The sequence below is a fragment of the Mytilus californianus genome, unplaced genomic scaffold (genome assembly GCF_021869535.1).
Source record: "Mytilus californianus isolate M0D057914Y unplaced genomic scaffold, xbMytCali1.0.p SCAF_15, whole genome shotgun sequence".
NCBI lineage: Eukaryota > Metazoa > Mollusca > Bivalvia > Mytilida > Mytilidae > Mytilus > Mytilus californianus.
Window position 1 is genome coordinate 24,725,816 of NW_026262637.1, and position 15,606 is coordinate 24,741,421.

Genomic DNA, 15,606 nt, shown 5'->3' on the forward strand with positions numbered 1-15,606 from the left:
ATGATCCAAAGATTTCTATTTCATTCATAGCAGCTTTGATTTCTTTCTTATTACTGAGAAATAAAGTCGTATCATCAGCTAATTGAGAAATTTTAATGCTTTGATTTTTATTATCTAGTTTAACTACGAACCCTTTGATATCTCTGTTTTTTCGAAGTCTTAAAGCCATGATCTCCACGGATAAGACGAAAAGAAGAGCTGATAAGGGACACCCCTGCCTTATTCCTCTTGAGTTATGAAATATTTCTGAGATCCATCCATTATTAATAACACAAGTTTGTAACCCAGTATATAATGTTTTTACCCAGTTTATAAATGATTCATTAAATCCAAAATGTTTCAAAGTGATTAACATAAAATCCCATTCCAAGGAATCAAAAGCTTTAGTAAAATCTACAAAAACTATTGCCCCTTCAATCGAATATGCGTCCGCATAGTCAATAATATCTTGAATTTGTCTCAAATTAAAACCAATAAATCTGTTTTTAATATACCCTGTTTGATCTTCATTAATATTTTTTGGTAGTATCTTCTTTAAGCGTTGTGCTAGAACAAAAGACAATAGTTTTAAATCTACATGTAGTAAAGAAATTGGCCTATAATTAACCAACAATAAATAATCCCCCTTTTTGAACAATAATGTCAAAATACTAGTACGTTGTGAGTGTGATAAACTTCCTTTTTCATTACCAGTGTTTAAAACCTTGACTAGAAAATATCTTATTTTTTCCCAAAACATCTGATAAAATTCAACTGTAAGACCATCTAGCCCTGGTGCTTTATTTAATTTCATTGCATTAATAGCTGAAGTACATTCTTCCATTGTTACTTCTCCGTCACAAACTGATTTGTCAACGTTATTTGAATTAATTTCCAAGATTGATGAAGTCTTGTTATTCAGTAACCTATATTTCAACGAGTGTTTACATCTCTTATATCCTAGTAAACTTGAGATTCAAGATAATGTTGAAAATAGAAGGTCTGATTCCTATTTTGATCTTTTCCTCGATATTTACAAGCCCGACTCCGGGTGCGGGATTTTCTCGCTGTGTTGAAGACCCATTGATGGCCTTGGGCTGTTTTCTGCTCTTTGGTTGGGTTGTTGTCTCTTTGACACATTCCCCATTTCCATTCTCAATTTTACAGATGGACAACTATAAACAAGAATCTATGACAAACATGATGATTTCAACTTTCTAATTGCAACTTCCAATTTCTCAGCAGTAACACACATTCTGCCCCTTTGGAAGGCATTTCTATATCTCAGTTAAAAGTTACGATCAATCATGCTCACACTATTAACATTAACAGGGGCGTGCTCCTTACACAAAAACTGCTCCAATTAAGTTATTAGGACGAACGATTTAAGTCAACACAACATAAAATTACGGTTAATTTCACAAATTGGTTGACCTTTATGATGTGCTGGTGTCTCATCTCACTAGCGACATGTTTTTGCCGTCTAAAATCTTTAATGTCAGTCCAGTCGTCTGATCGGTAAGTTTACAAATCGTGTCATATTCCCGATTGCAAGATTTTGTCTTGTAGGAGACACTTATCCTGTCGACGTACCCGGCTCGGTACTTTGCCAGTTTATGTGATCCTCCCAGTATTTGTTTGTTAACTTGATTTGTCTCTTCCTAATCGATTTACGAGATTGGAACATCGGTAAACTGCTGTCGGCTTGATTTAGGGGACAAGGAATGAACCCACCGAAAACAAGATTGTGTGCTATAGAGATCTTATCATGACAATTAAGAATATATAGTTTTTCTTACTTAATTACTTACATCCACTTCATTTTAATTTAAGTTGATAGTTGTCTCATTGGCAATCATACCACATCTCCTTATTTTTATTTACATTTTGACAATGAATGATATCAGGGGCAATGCATGTCCCCCCAGGAACAAGACCTATGGTTACCTAAAAAGGTTTAATCATGGAAATTAGACTATAATATACTATATGGTTTAGGAGTAGGGATCCGAAAAATTATATTACAGACATGAACATGTTTTTAGAAATCAAGTATTACACGTTCATGCCAAATATCAAAAGCCAGTGTCGATAGATAAAAAAAAAGGTTTGACCTGGACAAGATTGTATGAGATGAAAAGCAGAAGAAATACTACTACAACATAATTTATGCATTCGTCGAAGAGGAGACAACAATAATACAGATATACAAATTAAAAGTCTGGTATCTTTGATGAGTTTTTTACTGGTTACAAAGAAGCTAATGCATCAAAGGTTCCAAACAGGAAGTCACCAATTTCCATGTTGATATGCATTATCATTGATATGATCATTATTATAGATTAACTGCCTATAAAACTTTTTCAAAATACTAAGGATTTTCTACCACAGGAATATATTACCTTATCTGTATTTTTCAAAACCTTTCGGAATTTTGTATCCTCAATGATCTTAAACTTCTTATTTCATTAGGTCTCCTAACTTTTTTGATTCGAGCGTTACTGATGAGGCTTTTGTAGACAAAATCTAAAGCCTGGTAACTATGATGCGTTTATTCGACAGTGTAACGACATATTGATTTTGGTTGACCGTTATGATATATGTTTGTTACGGATGATTTCATGCGTCCGAAGCGCTTTTCTGGATTTTCTTCATTAGGAACTCACAAAGCCGAATATTTGAAAGTCTAGGTCTATATGACCAACAAGGACTCAAAAAACTTTCTTTACGTTGGAATGTGACATCCAGTTAGAAATGATTCAAACACAGGGGTATTAGAAAAGTGATGCCATTAACAGTTTTTTAGACCAATCCTTTACACGATGAAAATATGTTATGAATGTCTGACACAGACGTAAGAAATTGTATAAGAACAGTTCGTTTGGTTTGATTTCTGTATATATAATTGTGTTTTATCTTAACCATAGTTCATGCACCACAGTTCTCATTTTAAGTTAGCTTTATTAAATGCATATAAACCAATAAAAAGACTGTAAGATTTACATATTTATATTATTATTTTATGATAAATAATTCTTACGGCTTCATCTGACCCCTTAACACAAATACTATTTCAGTGAAAATAAACGTCACACTTATCTCCGAAACTTACAAATAAACTAAATTTAATCTTAGATGCATGATGTTTTTATTAGTTGTTATTGGCTTTGAACTAGCTGTCAGTAACTGCGAGTACTCTCAGATCTGTACTTAGTGTCTTTTTGTTGTTGGGATGTACAAGTACCCGGCCACGTTCACTCTGTGCTTTTGTTAGATGCATTTCTATTTGTATCCATCTGATGAGTTAAGCCTTTTTCAACTGATTTTTATAGTTCGTTCTTATGTTGGATCGTTACAACACTGTCCCAGGTTAGGGGGAGAATTGGGATCCCGCTAACATGTTAAACCTCGCCCCATTCTGTATGTATGTGCCTGTCCCAAGTCAGGAGCCTGTAATTCAGTGGTTGTCGTTTGTTGATGTGTTACATATTTGTTTTTCATTCATTTTTTTGTACATAAATTAGGCCGTTAGTTTTCTCGTTTGAATTGTTTTACATTTGTCTTTTCGTGGCCTTTTATAGATGACTACGCGGTATGGGCTTTAATTTTAGTTTCTTGTGTATAATGTGGAGTTTAGTATGACGTCCATTATCACTGAACTAGTATACATATTTGTTTAGGGGCCAGCTGAAGGACGCCTCCGGGTGCGGGAGTTTCTCGCTGCATTGAAGTCCCATTGGTGGCCTTCGGCTGTTGTCTGCTCTATGGTCGGGTTGTTGTCTCTTTGACACATTCCCCATTTCCATTCTCAATTTTATTTGCTCATTATTGAAGGCCGTACGGTGACCTATAGTTGTTAATTTCTAGGTCATTTGGTCTCTCGTAAAGAGTTGCCTCATTGGCAATTATACCACATCTACTTTTTTATATGAAATTGAAAAAAAAACATACAAGACTAACAAAGGCCAGAGGCTCCTGGCTCGGGACAAGTTTGCCTTAACATTTTTGGTTTGATTCAGACATCACACTGCTTTATATATGCTATGTTGAACCACTTTATCGTTTAGGTGTATCAGGATACATCACATGAAGAGTTGACAGGGAGGCTGAAAAGACTCAGGGACGTTGCAATACCGCAAAGAAGGATAAAGTCTATTCTCGTAACATTAGAATATTATTGTGCATATTTTATTAAACTATCCATATCATGTAGATATCAAATCGCAAGGCCAGTTGTTGCATTGGATTTGTCTTGTATTTGTGGTATATATCTGTTAACAGTTACTACGCTTCTTTTCTGTTTCGTTTTTAATAGGCATCTGATCATAATGGAGCTCGTTCCTCTTATGTTATGTCTAGTCAAGGTAACTAATAACAGATCAGTATTCAAACTATCCGGCTAAAAAATGAGACAATCAAAACGTATGATTTTATCCATGTCTACCCACATCCGTGCATTTCCAGCATTCTTAATTCTTAGATGTAGCAGTCAAGATTGCTTTCATATCAATGTATTATATTGTTTTATTCAAACTTAACAAACTGTGGTTAATTTAGCATTTTTTATATATGCCCTTTTGGTTTACGTCAATCTATAAGGATACATCAGTTTTTTCCGAAAACGATCATTCTTATTTTTATATAAAGATAAGAAGGTGTATGATTGGCAATGAGACAACTATCCACCAAAGTTCAAATGAAGAAGGTCCAAGCAATTATAGGTCACCATGCGGCTCAACAATGAGTAAAATCCATACTGTGTAGTCAGCTATAAAAAGCCCTGACATAAAAATGTGAAACAATTAAAATGAGAAAACTAACGGTCTAATATATAACAAAATAAAAACAAATACGACAGACATGAACCAACGACAACCACTGAATTGGGACAGACACACACTATTTGGCGGAGTTAAACTTGTTTTGGAGCGCTCAACCTTTCTTCTTCCCTTTGACAGAGTTGTAACAGCACAACATTAGAACACACGGTAAAAATCAATTGCAAATGGCTAAACTCGGAGCACCAAAACAACTACCATAAAAACAATAGACAGAAGGTACCAAAAATAAGAGTACTCGCCGTAACTTAAAGTACGTTCAAAGCCAATAACAACTTATACATATATTATGTTCACCCAGACTAAAGTATAAATCAGTACACATCCAATGAAATAGTAGTAAGGTGTTATGGACAGCATGAGAAACGCACAAACTTGTGCAATGCCAAATATAAGTAAACAGTATCGACAGGATGTAGGATGATAAGTGCCCATAACTGTACATATGATAATAGCAATAAACATTTAGTTATGTTTTAATTTTCAAAACCAAAATCAATGTTAGTACCGATAATAACAACATCACCGTAAAAATTAGAATGTGATATCCCATTCTCAATAAGATTTTTACATATACAGCCATACTCCTTAACCAAATCTGTGTATTTTTATGAAAGAAATAAGTAAAAGTTTAAATTAATTTGTGATAGCGAAATTCCTGACTTAATAATTTACCAGTTATACAAACTATACATTTATTGAATTCAAAGACCCGACTACAGAAATAGGCATAGTGAACAAATTGTTTTGAAAACTTGTTTGTCTTTACGTTGTCTTTTGTTGTCAAGCCTGCCTAATTTACTTCGCGAAAGCGAGACATAGCGATCCTAGATTCCGTCTTCCTCGGCGGCGGCGGCGGCGTCAACATTTAGGTTCAGTATGGGTTGGTTTTTTCAGAGATCAATAACTTTGTCAAACCTAAATGGAATTTTATGAAATTTAGACAGAAGCTTGTTATAATGACAAATATACAGAATCCTGTGCAAAATTTGAAAATTTTATTTTATTTTTCCGTATTTTACTGATAAATGGACTAAGTTTTTTTACAGTTAACATTCAGATTTAGTCTCAGGTAAAAGTAAGACATCCAATAATTTTGTCAAACCTACATTGAATTTTATGAAATTTGGACAGAAGCTTGTTTATGACCAAAAGACAGTATCCACAGCGAAATTGTGAAAATATTTATTTTCATTTTGCCGCTATTCACTGATAAATGGACTTAGTTTTTTTTCAGTTAACAAATAGATACAGTCTAGGATTAAAGTTACACATCAATTACTTTGTCAAACCAACATAGAGTTTTATGTTTAGCAGATGCTATTTAACGATTAAGAGATAATGTCTAAAGCAAACACTTTTTTTAATTTTTAGTATTTTTCTGATAGATTGACATCGATTTATACAGTTAACATTTGCAGACAGTCTCGGATTTCAATTTTTTTCACATGATACATTTTGTAAACCTTACAATTTTTTTTTCTGCCATGACGTTGTCAGTTTCTTCTCAAGTTAGTATTCTGGAGTTTCCCTTGGTATCTCCTGTCTCTTTGTTTTGTAATATAACACTAGTTTATTTTGTATATATTTACTTCATATATATTACATGAATACACTAGTTTACACATTAAACTACATAGAAAATCGGCGATAAGACATATGATTGATTACAGTATTGATTTAATACTGTAGCCAAATAATGTTAACATGCAGGTCCTAATCCACATAAGATTTTTTGAAAATGCTTATCTATATAAGGATTAATTTATGCGCATGACTATTTCAGTTTGCCGTTCTTATTCATTGATATTTGCGGATGTAAATTTTGTATTTCATGAGGATTTTTTATGAACCGTCGCTTATCAAGGTAATTGTGAAAAACATATTGATTACTAGTGTGTTAAATGAAGCTGGTAAGACAAAACTCAAACATGGTCATCTTAGGCACATTATATACACCCTATTTTTATTATGTCATACTTGTAAAATAGGACAATTATCAACTTATAAAGACTTCCCTGTTAGTTCCTGTTTGATATTTGTTAAACAAGCACTCAGCTGTAAAAACATGGCAGACATTTACTCCTCAATCATTTGAATATTCGACGGATAACTGTTGTACGATTTTCCATTCTTGTGTAAAATAGAGTAGAAGGGCGGCACATAAATCGTTTTAAATGTTAGATTGTGTTGTCATAAGCAAGAACGTGTTAAATAAAGAAGAAAAAAAGCTGAATAATGAAAAAACGTTATTGAAAATATCTGTTTTCAAATATGTTATTTTTAGAACATGTTTAAGCCCCTTTGGTACTTATCGCTAAACTTTAAGCCTTTAAACGTAACTGTACGAACCAATGATAAGACAACGTGTGACGGAAACATTTTCAACTATATGTTAAACTTTCTATTTTTTCCCGATAGAAAGTTTAAAGGGGCATAATGACAACATGATTATGTCTGTTGCATGGCTTTGACTATATGGATCTCGTAACTCCTTATTTTACCTACTTTTTCATTAAAAAAGTGTATCATTTATAAAACCGGTCAGATTTAACTATTATCACAAGGACTTTTAATGCAATACATGAGAAATAAACTCATCATATAAACCAGGATTACAATTTTGTACGCCAGACGCGCGTTTCGTCAAAAAAACACTCATTAGTGACACTCGAATCAAAAAAGTTAGAAAAGACAAATAAATTGCGAAGTTGAAGATCGTTGAGGAAACCGAAATTCCGCAGAAATTCCAAAATGAACGAGACCAGGTGTTTTGACAGGGATACCGCCACCTGCTAAGTATGCATCACCGACCGTGCAAATCGACACTCAGTCAAAATGTCACAATGTGAAAATCTTGAAAAGGACACACTCGGAAAAAATACAGATCAGAGAACTATTCTGGTATCTAACGTTCTGAGGACACGAAAATATGTCGCTTGCGATTTGAGACACATACACATCCTATTGATCAACCAATTCGTGATGGTGACCGTATTAACATCAAGGGAACAATTTGCGCATTTCGACATGAAAGGTCTCTTCAGTATTGTTAGAGACAACAATATTTGAAAAACCAAAATGTATTCAAACGTTGAAGAGCTGATGAAACCAAAATAGACCTAAAGTATAGTCAAATTCGAACAAGAAATCGGAGCTTTGCATGAGGAAAATATATCCCTGAATTTAAAATAATTTCCGAAATACTTTAAGAGCAAGTTTCAATCAAATAGTATCCGTATTTTCATGCCATAACCGGAGAACTGGCAGTTGGGATGGTGATATCCACGGGGACTAACAGTCCACCGGCAGATTTATCGACCCAATAGTAGTAATCACATTAACGGTACCAATTATACTACAACAGATGCGCATTCCGACATTAAATTCCCTTCATTGATGCTTGAGGGTACAATATTTGGTATAAGTTTAAAATCTCTTAATAAACACCAAAGAAACAGCACCCCCATAAAATTAATCTCTATAATTCAAAGAAAACGTCAAACGATGATGTACATATCCAAAGCATATGGCAGTGAATTATGCATGGTCTTGGTATGCTGTAAATGATGTGAAGTGAACATAAAATTCCATAAAATAAAAAAAATAAGTGACCACAACGACCACCTTTTTAGGGCATTAGGGCTATGACCAAGTTATCTAGTAAATTATATGTGGAATAAAAACCAAAGAAACAGCACCCCCATAAAAGTAATCTCTATAATGCCGTTTTGTCAATCTATGATATTGATCTGATTAACAACATAACAATGGAAAATAAAGTTTTATAGAATTTGAACTTAGAACCAAAGAGTTTTGCAAGAGCTAAAATATTCCTGCATGTAGTCCAAATTATAACAATTAAATAGTTACCCATTTGTCAATGTAAAACCTTGAAAATGAGCATTAGACCTCGCTGTAAAGCAGGCTATAAATATCTGGAAATAGTGATAAAAGTGGTTATAGTTTCATTTAGATTTTATTGTCTGCTTTTTCAAATCCATTTTATAGCACATTTATGTGTAGTTTATAATGTTTAAATGCATGGAGCGCATTCTATTACATGTTTACCTACTGCATCATCCTAGATTGATTTTATTTAGTCTGATAGTTCAACATTTGCTGGTATATTACCAAATCGGCATTATCTACGAACTCGACGGTATTTGTTGAAAAGGTATGTTTTGTTTTGTTTCAACCATTACAATAAGGAATTTGATATTTTCCCTTATTATCAGTTGGTTTGGTTCTATACTCCAGTTTTCCAATAAACTGCGCATGTGTTAACTTATTAGTCAAACTATGAAATCAAGCGATATTTCCCGAGAATTCATCGATTTGGGGCTCAACGGTTGATAAGCAGTGACCATGCAGACCTGGAAAATAATCACCTGAACAAGTGTTTGTGTTTACATATATCCGTAACACGGGGAGCATTTGAATCAAAATATATATAAATTGACAAAAGAACTTTATTCACACTGACACATACTGTTGTTTTATTGGTTGCAGTAATAGACGATGGCTTTTGATTTGATCACAATGACCTTTGTGTGTCACGAAGAAATACTTAGATTCATGCTGAGGTCGTTTACTTTGCGGGAATACTAAATTACAAAAAAAAAAGCGGTATCACTTCATATCCATATAATTAGGTCATAAAGTTAGAAGTCAATTAACACGTGGAATAAAAAAAAATGTTTACCTTGTACAATCTCAACAGGTGACATTTGATAAAACCATGGAAGTATAATGACCCTCGATAATACTTTCATGATAAAACGTAGAGTTACTGATGATACAGATGTTAAAAATGTGAACCCTGTTTGGTAGTAGATAACATGTACCTAAATTACACCAATATATTACGGTTAATGCAAAGGGATGGATTTTTATAATTTAGGAAGGAGTAATTCAGTAGTATGATCTTGTTTATGGTAAAGCATGATAAATACAGGATATCCAATTTAATAATATCTTGGTGTACAAATTTATTCATAGAAATAAATAATTTTTACATTAGCAATGATTTAAATTGTAAGAAGTCCCACTAAACAAAAACTTGATAATACCACGAATAATGATTTTTTTTTCAAATAATGAGGTTTTTGTTTAAAATAAATTTGATATATTGTTATATCTTTTTTTTTTACAAATGCTTAACTAGTCTGCATTACATATAATTTTTAAAAGTTGGTATTGAACAACTGCTTAGTCAAAGTTGATCATGAACATAGCATAGAAATAAAATTGTGTTGAACGCATTGTTTAAATCTATCAAACCACTTGATACTAGTTTATGAAAATTTATTATTCTCATGTTTGAAAATTGAAGATAAACCCGTATTTCTGTATTTCATAAGAATACCTAATCTTTTTCTTTTAATTGTCATGGTTCCAAAAGAAACCTTTCACTGAAGCAAACGAAATATTTGAAACAAAATAAGTGCGGTCACCTCGTTTAAGCGGTCACTTGTCTCTAACGGTCATTTGCAGACCCTCCAAGACGTTTTCTCTACATAATTCAACTTTTTTCAGCGCTCATCTGTTTAATAAGGTCAGCAGTCACCTAGTTTTTGCAAAACATTGTCATTTGAACTCTTAACAACGGTGATTTAAACGTTTTTAACTTCCAATATAATAATGTAATTTCCATTGAAATCAGTATTATCGACTTATTTCTCCACGAATATTTACATATTTTTAAAGTTTTCTTTTAATTTACAACGCCGGAAATCGCTGTTTTTTTTTATTTCACTGCCCAAAAGAACGATAACTCTACGGATTGAAAACACATTAATAATTTGCCGCGACCCCACCACGGGTGATGTCGGAAAAGGCATTTATCTTAACCTCTTTTAAAACGTCACCTCTCTTGAGCGACCACTTTTAATACTTCACATGAGTTACTACTTAATACAAGTTTGACTGTATATTCACCCAGAGACAATATTAAAGAATGTTTATGGCTCTATTAGAATTTACAGGAAATGTTTCTATTTCATGTTATAGCAGGAAAAAAACGTACGGTGACCCCATTTTTTCTTTTGATATTCAGAAAACAGTTTATAAGAGCTTTTTGAGAGGTTTAAATCACCATTTTCTACATAAGGAAATGCCTGTACCAAGTCAGGAATATGACAGTTGTTTTCCATTCGTTTGGTGTGTTTGAGCTTTTGATTTTGCCATTTGATAAAGGACTTTCCGTTTTGCATTTTCCTTGGAGTTCGGTATTTTTGTTATTTTACTTCTAAATTATATCATTTAGTTAACCTTCTGTTCACATAATGATGCTATATCTCTGTATAATACATACTAAATGTGTCAAACAAGCTCGGTGACTTTTCATTTTTATTATACTTCGAAACATATCACCATATAAACTACATTTTGGCAAAGTCATTTCTCACGTAAACTAACTGACTTCATTTTCAGAAAACGATATCTGTAACAAACATAAACTAATAGCTACTTCTTTACAAGCAGAACCAAATACAATGAAAGTCCCAACTTTGTACTGGCGTCCGAAGCTACACAAATCACCTTACAAATATAGATTTATTTCGTCTTCAAGTTATTGTTCCACTACTAAATTGTCTATTCTACTTACTAGTACACTTGGTACAATCAAAAACCTAATAATAAATTGTTCAAATAAGGCCTTTGAAAATAGTGGAATTAACTACTTTTGGAGTGTCAAAAACTCGTTGGAAGTACTTGATAAATTGCATGCATATATTGGTGATTTTGAATCTGTTCAAAGTTTTGATTTTTCTACCCTATATACCACTTTGCCTCATATTCTTATTAAGAAAAAATTCACATACCTAATTAAATGGGTATTTAAAAAGTCAGAATGCGAATAAATATGTTCAAACTCTTTTAGGTCATTTTTTAGTAGCAACAAACAAAAGAGCTATGTCAATTGGACATGCTTTGATACTATATCTGCCCTTGAATTTTTACTTGATAACATTTTTGTTCGCTTTGGAGATCCGTATATCGTCAAGTTATCGGAATTCCAATGGGGACTAACTGTGCACCACTTATTGCGGACCTGTTTTTGTATTGTTATTAGTTACAATTTATGACTCAAATCAGCAAAGACCCATCGAAACAACATCTGATACAAAAATTTAACAATACTTTTAGATATTTGGATGATAAATTGGCTCTCAATAATGACGACTTCAGTATGTATACTAAAGAAATTTATCCTGTTGAACTTACTTTAAATAAAGCTAATACTAACAATGACCACTGTCCTTTCCTCGATCTTGATATCTATATCATTAACGGGAAGCTTAATACTAAAATTTATGATACAAGGGGTGATTTTTCATTTCCTATCGTTAATTATCCATTTTTAGATGGTGACGTTCCCTTGTCACCATCTTATGGTGTTTATATATCTCAACTTGTACGATTCGCTCGTGTATGTAACAACGTATTAGATTTTAGCGAAAGAAATTTATGTATTACTGAAAAATTATTACACCAGGGATTTCGATATCATAAACTAGTCAAAACATTTACTAAATTTTATCATCGGTATAAGGACATCATTCGTAAATATAACTCAACATGCAGACATCTTATACGTTCGGGTATTTCACATCCAATCTTTTATGGTAATATTCTTTACAAAGCACAAAAATGTCAGTATTCACCTCAAAAGCTAAAAAACCTGTAAACAGACTTATTAAGAAGGGATATAGTTACGATACTGTTGTCAGGTCATTAAAGATTGCACATTTTGGCTTTAATATTGATTCACTTGTAGGGTCTTTGCATCGGAATTAAACATATTTATTCTAAAACCAGTTGTTGGCATGACACGGGTTATGTTCTTCTCATATATTTTATGATGGTATAATACTAAACCCCTAACAGGAGGGATTGTGCCTGATATTCATATGATGAAGACATAATCTTTCAATCAGTTTAATTGAGGTCTGGAGCTGGCATGTCAGTAACTGCTAGTAGTCTGTTGTTATTTATGTATTATTGTCATTTTGTTTATTTTCTTTTGTTTCCTATTCTACATCGGACTCGGACTTCTCTTAAACTGAGTTTTACTGTGCGTACTGTTGTACGTTTGTTTTTTCTACATTGGCTAGAGGTATAGGGGGAGGGTTGAGATCTCAAAAATATGTTTAACCCCGCCGCATTTTTGCGCCTGTCCCAAGTCAGGAGCCTCTGGCCTTTGTTAGTCTTGTATCATTTTTAATTTTAGTTTCTTGTGTATAATTTGGAGTTTAGTATGACGTCCATTATCACTGAACTAGTATACATATTTGTTTAGGGGCCAGCTGAAGGACGCCTCCGGGTGCGGGAGTTTCTCGCTGCATTGAAGACCCATTGGTGGCCTTCGGCTGTTGTCTGCTCTATGGTCGGGTTGTTGTCTCTTTGACACATTCCCCATTTCCATTCTCAGTTTTATCCTATACTACCTTAAGTGGAAATTTTGATTGTTTAGTGACTATATTCTAAAGTGACGCTAACTGGTTCTCGTACCTATAAATATTTACGCAAAAGTCTACACACCATTGACCGTCGGCGTTCGTTTAAAATCAGATTTAAAGTCCGAGTCAATGGTGCTAAACCTAACATTTTGTAACTCTTTATAAGTTACAAGAAGATTTCTGTTAGAAAATATTTGAGAAAAACTGCGAATTTCTGACGATAACTGTAGAGCAAACTGGTACTGGACCAATACTGATATTTAAATGTATTTCTGATGTAGATTGTTTACTTTTTGTTTTTAAACTATTCTCTTTTCACAAATAATCACACTGATATGTAGCACATTTGCAAAGGAAAAGATAGCATCTGCAAGATATATACTTTTGTTTGAAACAATTATGAATTCATTTCTAAATTCCCAGGAACAGATTACCTTAGTTGTATTTGGCAAAACTTTTAGGAATTTTGGGTCCTCAATGCTCTTCCACTTCATACTTTATTTGGTCTTTTTAACTTTTTGATTGAAGCGTCACTGATGAGTTTTTTTGTAGACGAAACGCGAGTCTGTCGTACAAAATTTCAATCATGGTAACTATATATATATGATGAGTTTATTTTTAACTGTTATTAACTTTTTACCACGACACGAAGACTTATTTTGTAGCTTTACTTGTATTATGTCGGGACCTTTTATCTCTTACTATTCGTTTTTTCTAATTGTTGAGGGTCGCATGGTGACCTACACTTGCTTTTATCTACGTCATTTGGTCTCTCGTGGATATTTGTTTCGTTGGCAATTATAAAACATCTTCTGATTTAAAATTCATGTTATTCTGATTTTTCTCTCAATTAGATTTTGAATTTTTGTGTTCTGTATAAAATGTTATATAGAATTTATATTGAATACTTTAAATTAATGGTTATTGAAAAATTGAAAAATACTACAAATATAGTTTCATCTCAAATAGCTACGTTCGCCATGACAAAAACTCCGTGTTGTGGTATCATCTATTTACCTGCTTCCGGAACACGCAAAGATATAGTATTATGTGTCATTAGTTGATTGATTATTGTGTTGCCAATTATTAGGTTCAATAGGAAAGCCCCACGTCACGTATGATATCGTTAATTATAACTAAAACGATTTCGAGATCAGGGTTGATAAGTCGCTTTATTGATAAACCGTGGTATTGATCAAAATGAGCTTAAAAACTTTGCTGTGAATTAATATAAATTTAATACACAAGATATTCATTCAACCTCATTTAGATCAGTATGCCCGAGACCTATGTCCTCGATTGAAGATCGATTGTGCGTGTATTCAGCTTGTTCAGTTATTCATCTCCCTTTTTCTCTAATATTTAGCATTGATGTAGCGAAATAGTATGACAACCAGTCAAGGAATCCTCTTTCATGGACAAGTGGACGATGGGAATAGAAAGATTCATTTGAAGGTTTTCGGACCAGAAAGAATGAATTGTTTACTTCTATTTGTACGACCCGATATACCATCTATCAGTGGAGTAACACTAATAGCTGATGTCACAGTAAATGAACACGATTTACCAATGACTTTTGTTTCTGGATCAGGATCAGGTTACTATTATTGCCTTGAGATGTATGGATTGAAAGAGGAAAAAGATATGAAAGAACATTACACGTGTTTAGCCTACGGAGGCACACAATTTTTGGGTAAAACTTTAACATTTTATTATCTGTGTCAACTTAATGATGAAAAACATTATGATAATAAAAAATGATAAAAATAATAACAACAATAATATGAATATGAATATGAATAATAACATTAAGAATAAATATTTTTTTAAAAAGTCGTGAATATTCCTTTCATGTAAAATTCATGCATTTATTGTAAATCATTAAAACAAGGTGAAATTCCCACTAAAGCGCTTGTACTCGGTTACATAACTAATGAAAAATTCTCGTTTTCATAATTTGGCTTTAATTTCGAATGGCGAAAATAAGACACTACAATTGTATTATATACTGCCTTGTGTTAAAAGATAACATCAATCTATACAATAAAAAACCCACAAAACTAGCTTTAATGTTTAAATAGCAAAATAGAACGATGCTATAATTTTTTTATTTCTCGGAGCAAGCAATTCATAACAGGTTTATAATAATTGTCTGAAGTTAAACTTGCAAAAACGAATTAAAAAAAGTCTCTTTATAGATGCATGGACCTATATGTTATTAGAAAATTTTAACATGGCTGGGATTTTCCTCTTTTACTTACAGCTTTAACATTTTAGTCAAATTCAATTCGAAAGCTAAACGGTATTTTGTTATTATTGAAATT

The 15,606-nt window shown here is 32.8% G+C and overlaps 2 protein-coding genes across 7 annotated transcripts in view; both read left to right on the forward strand.

Moving 5' to 3' along the window:
• The window catches only part of LOC127725729 (phytanoyl-CoA hydroxylase-interacting protein-like), a 188,126-nt gene that overhangs the window by 9,554 nt on the left and 162,966 nt on the right, over positions 1–15,606 (forward strand). The window lies entirely within an intron of this gene.
• The window catches only part of LOC127725730 (uncharacterized), a 262,471-nt gene continuing 253,473 nt past the window's right edge, over positions 6,609–15,606 (forward strand). For all 5 annotated transcript variants that reach the window (XM_052232939.1, XM_052232937.1, XM_052232940.1 and 2 more), the window contains exons 1-2: positions 6,609–6,684; positions 14,649–14,975. In XM_052232939.1, the coding sequence (XP_052088899.1) occupies positions 14,669–14,975 (307 nt within the window). In that variant the 5' untranslated portion in view covers positions 6,609–6,684; positions 14,649–14,668. The remainder of the gene's footprint in view (positions 6,685–14,648; positions 14,976–15,606) is intronic.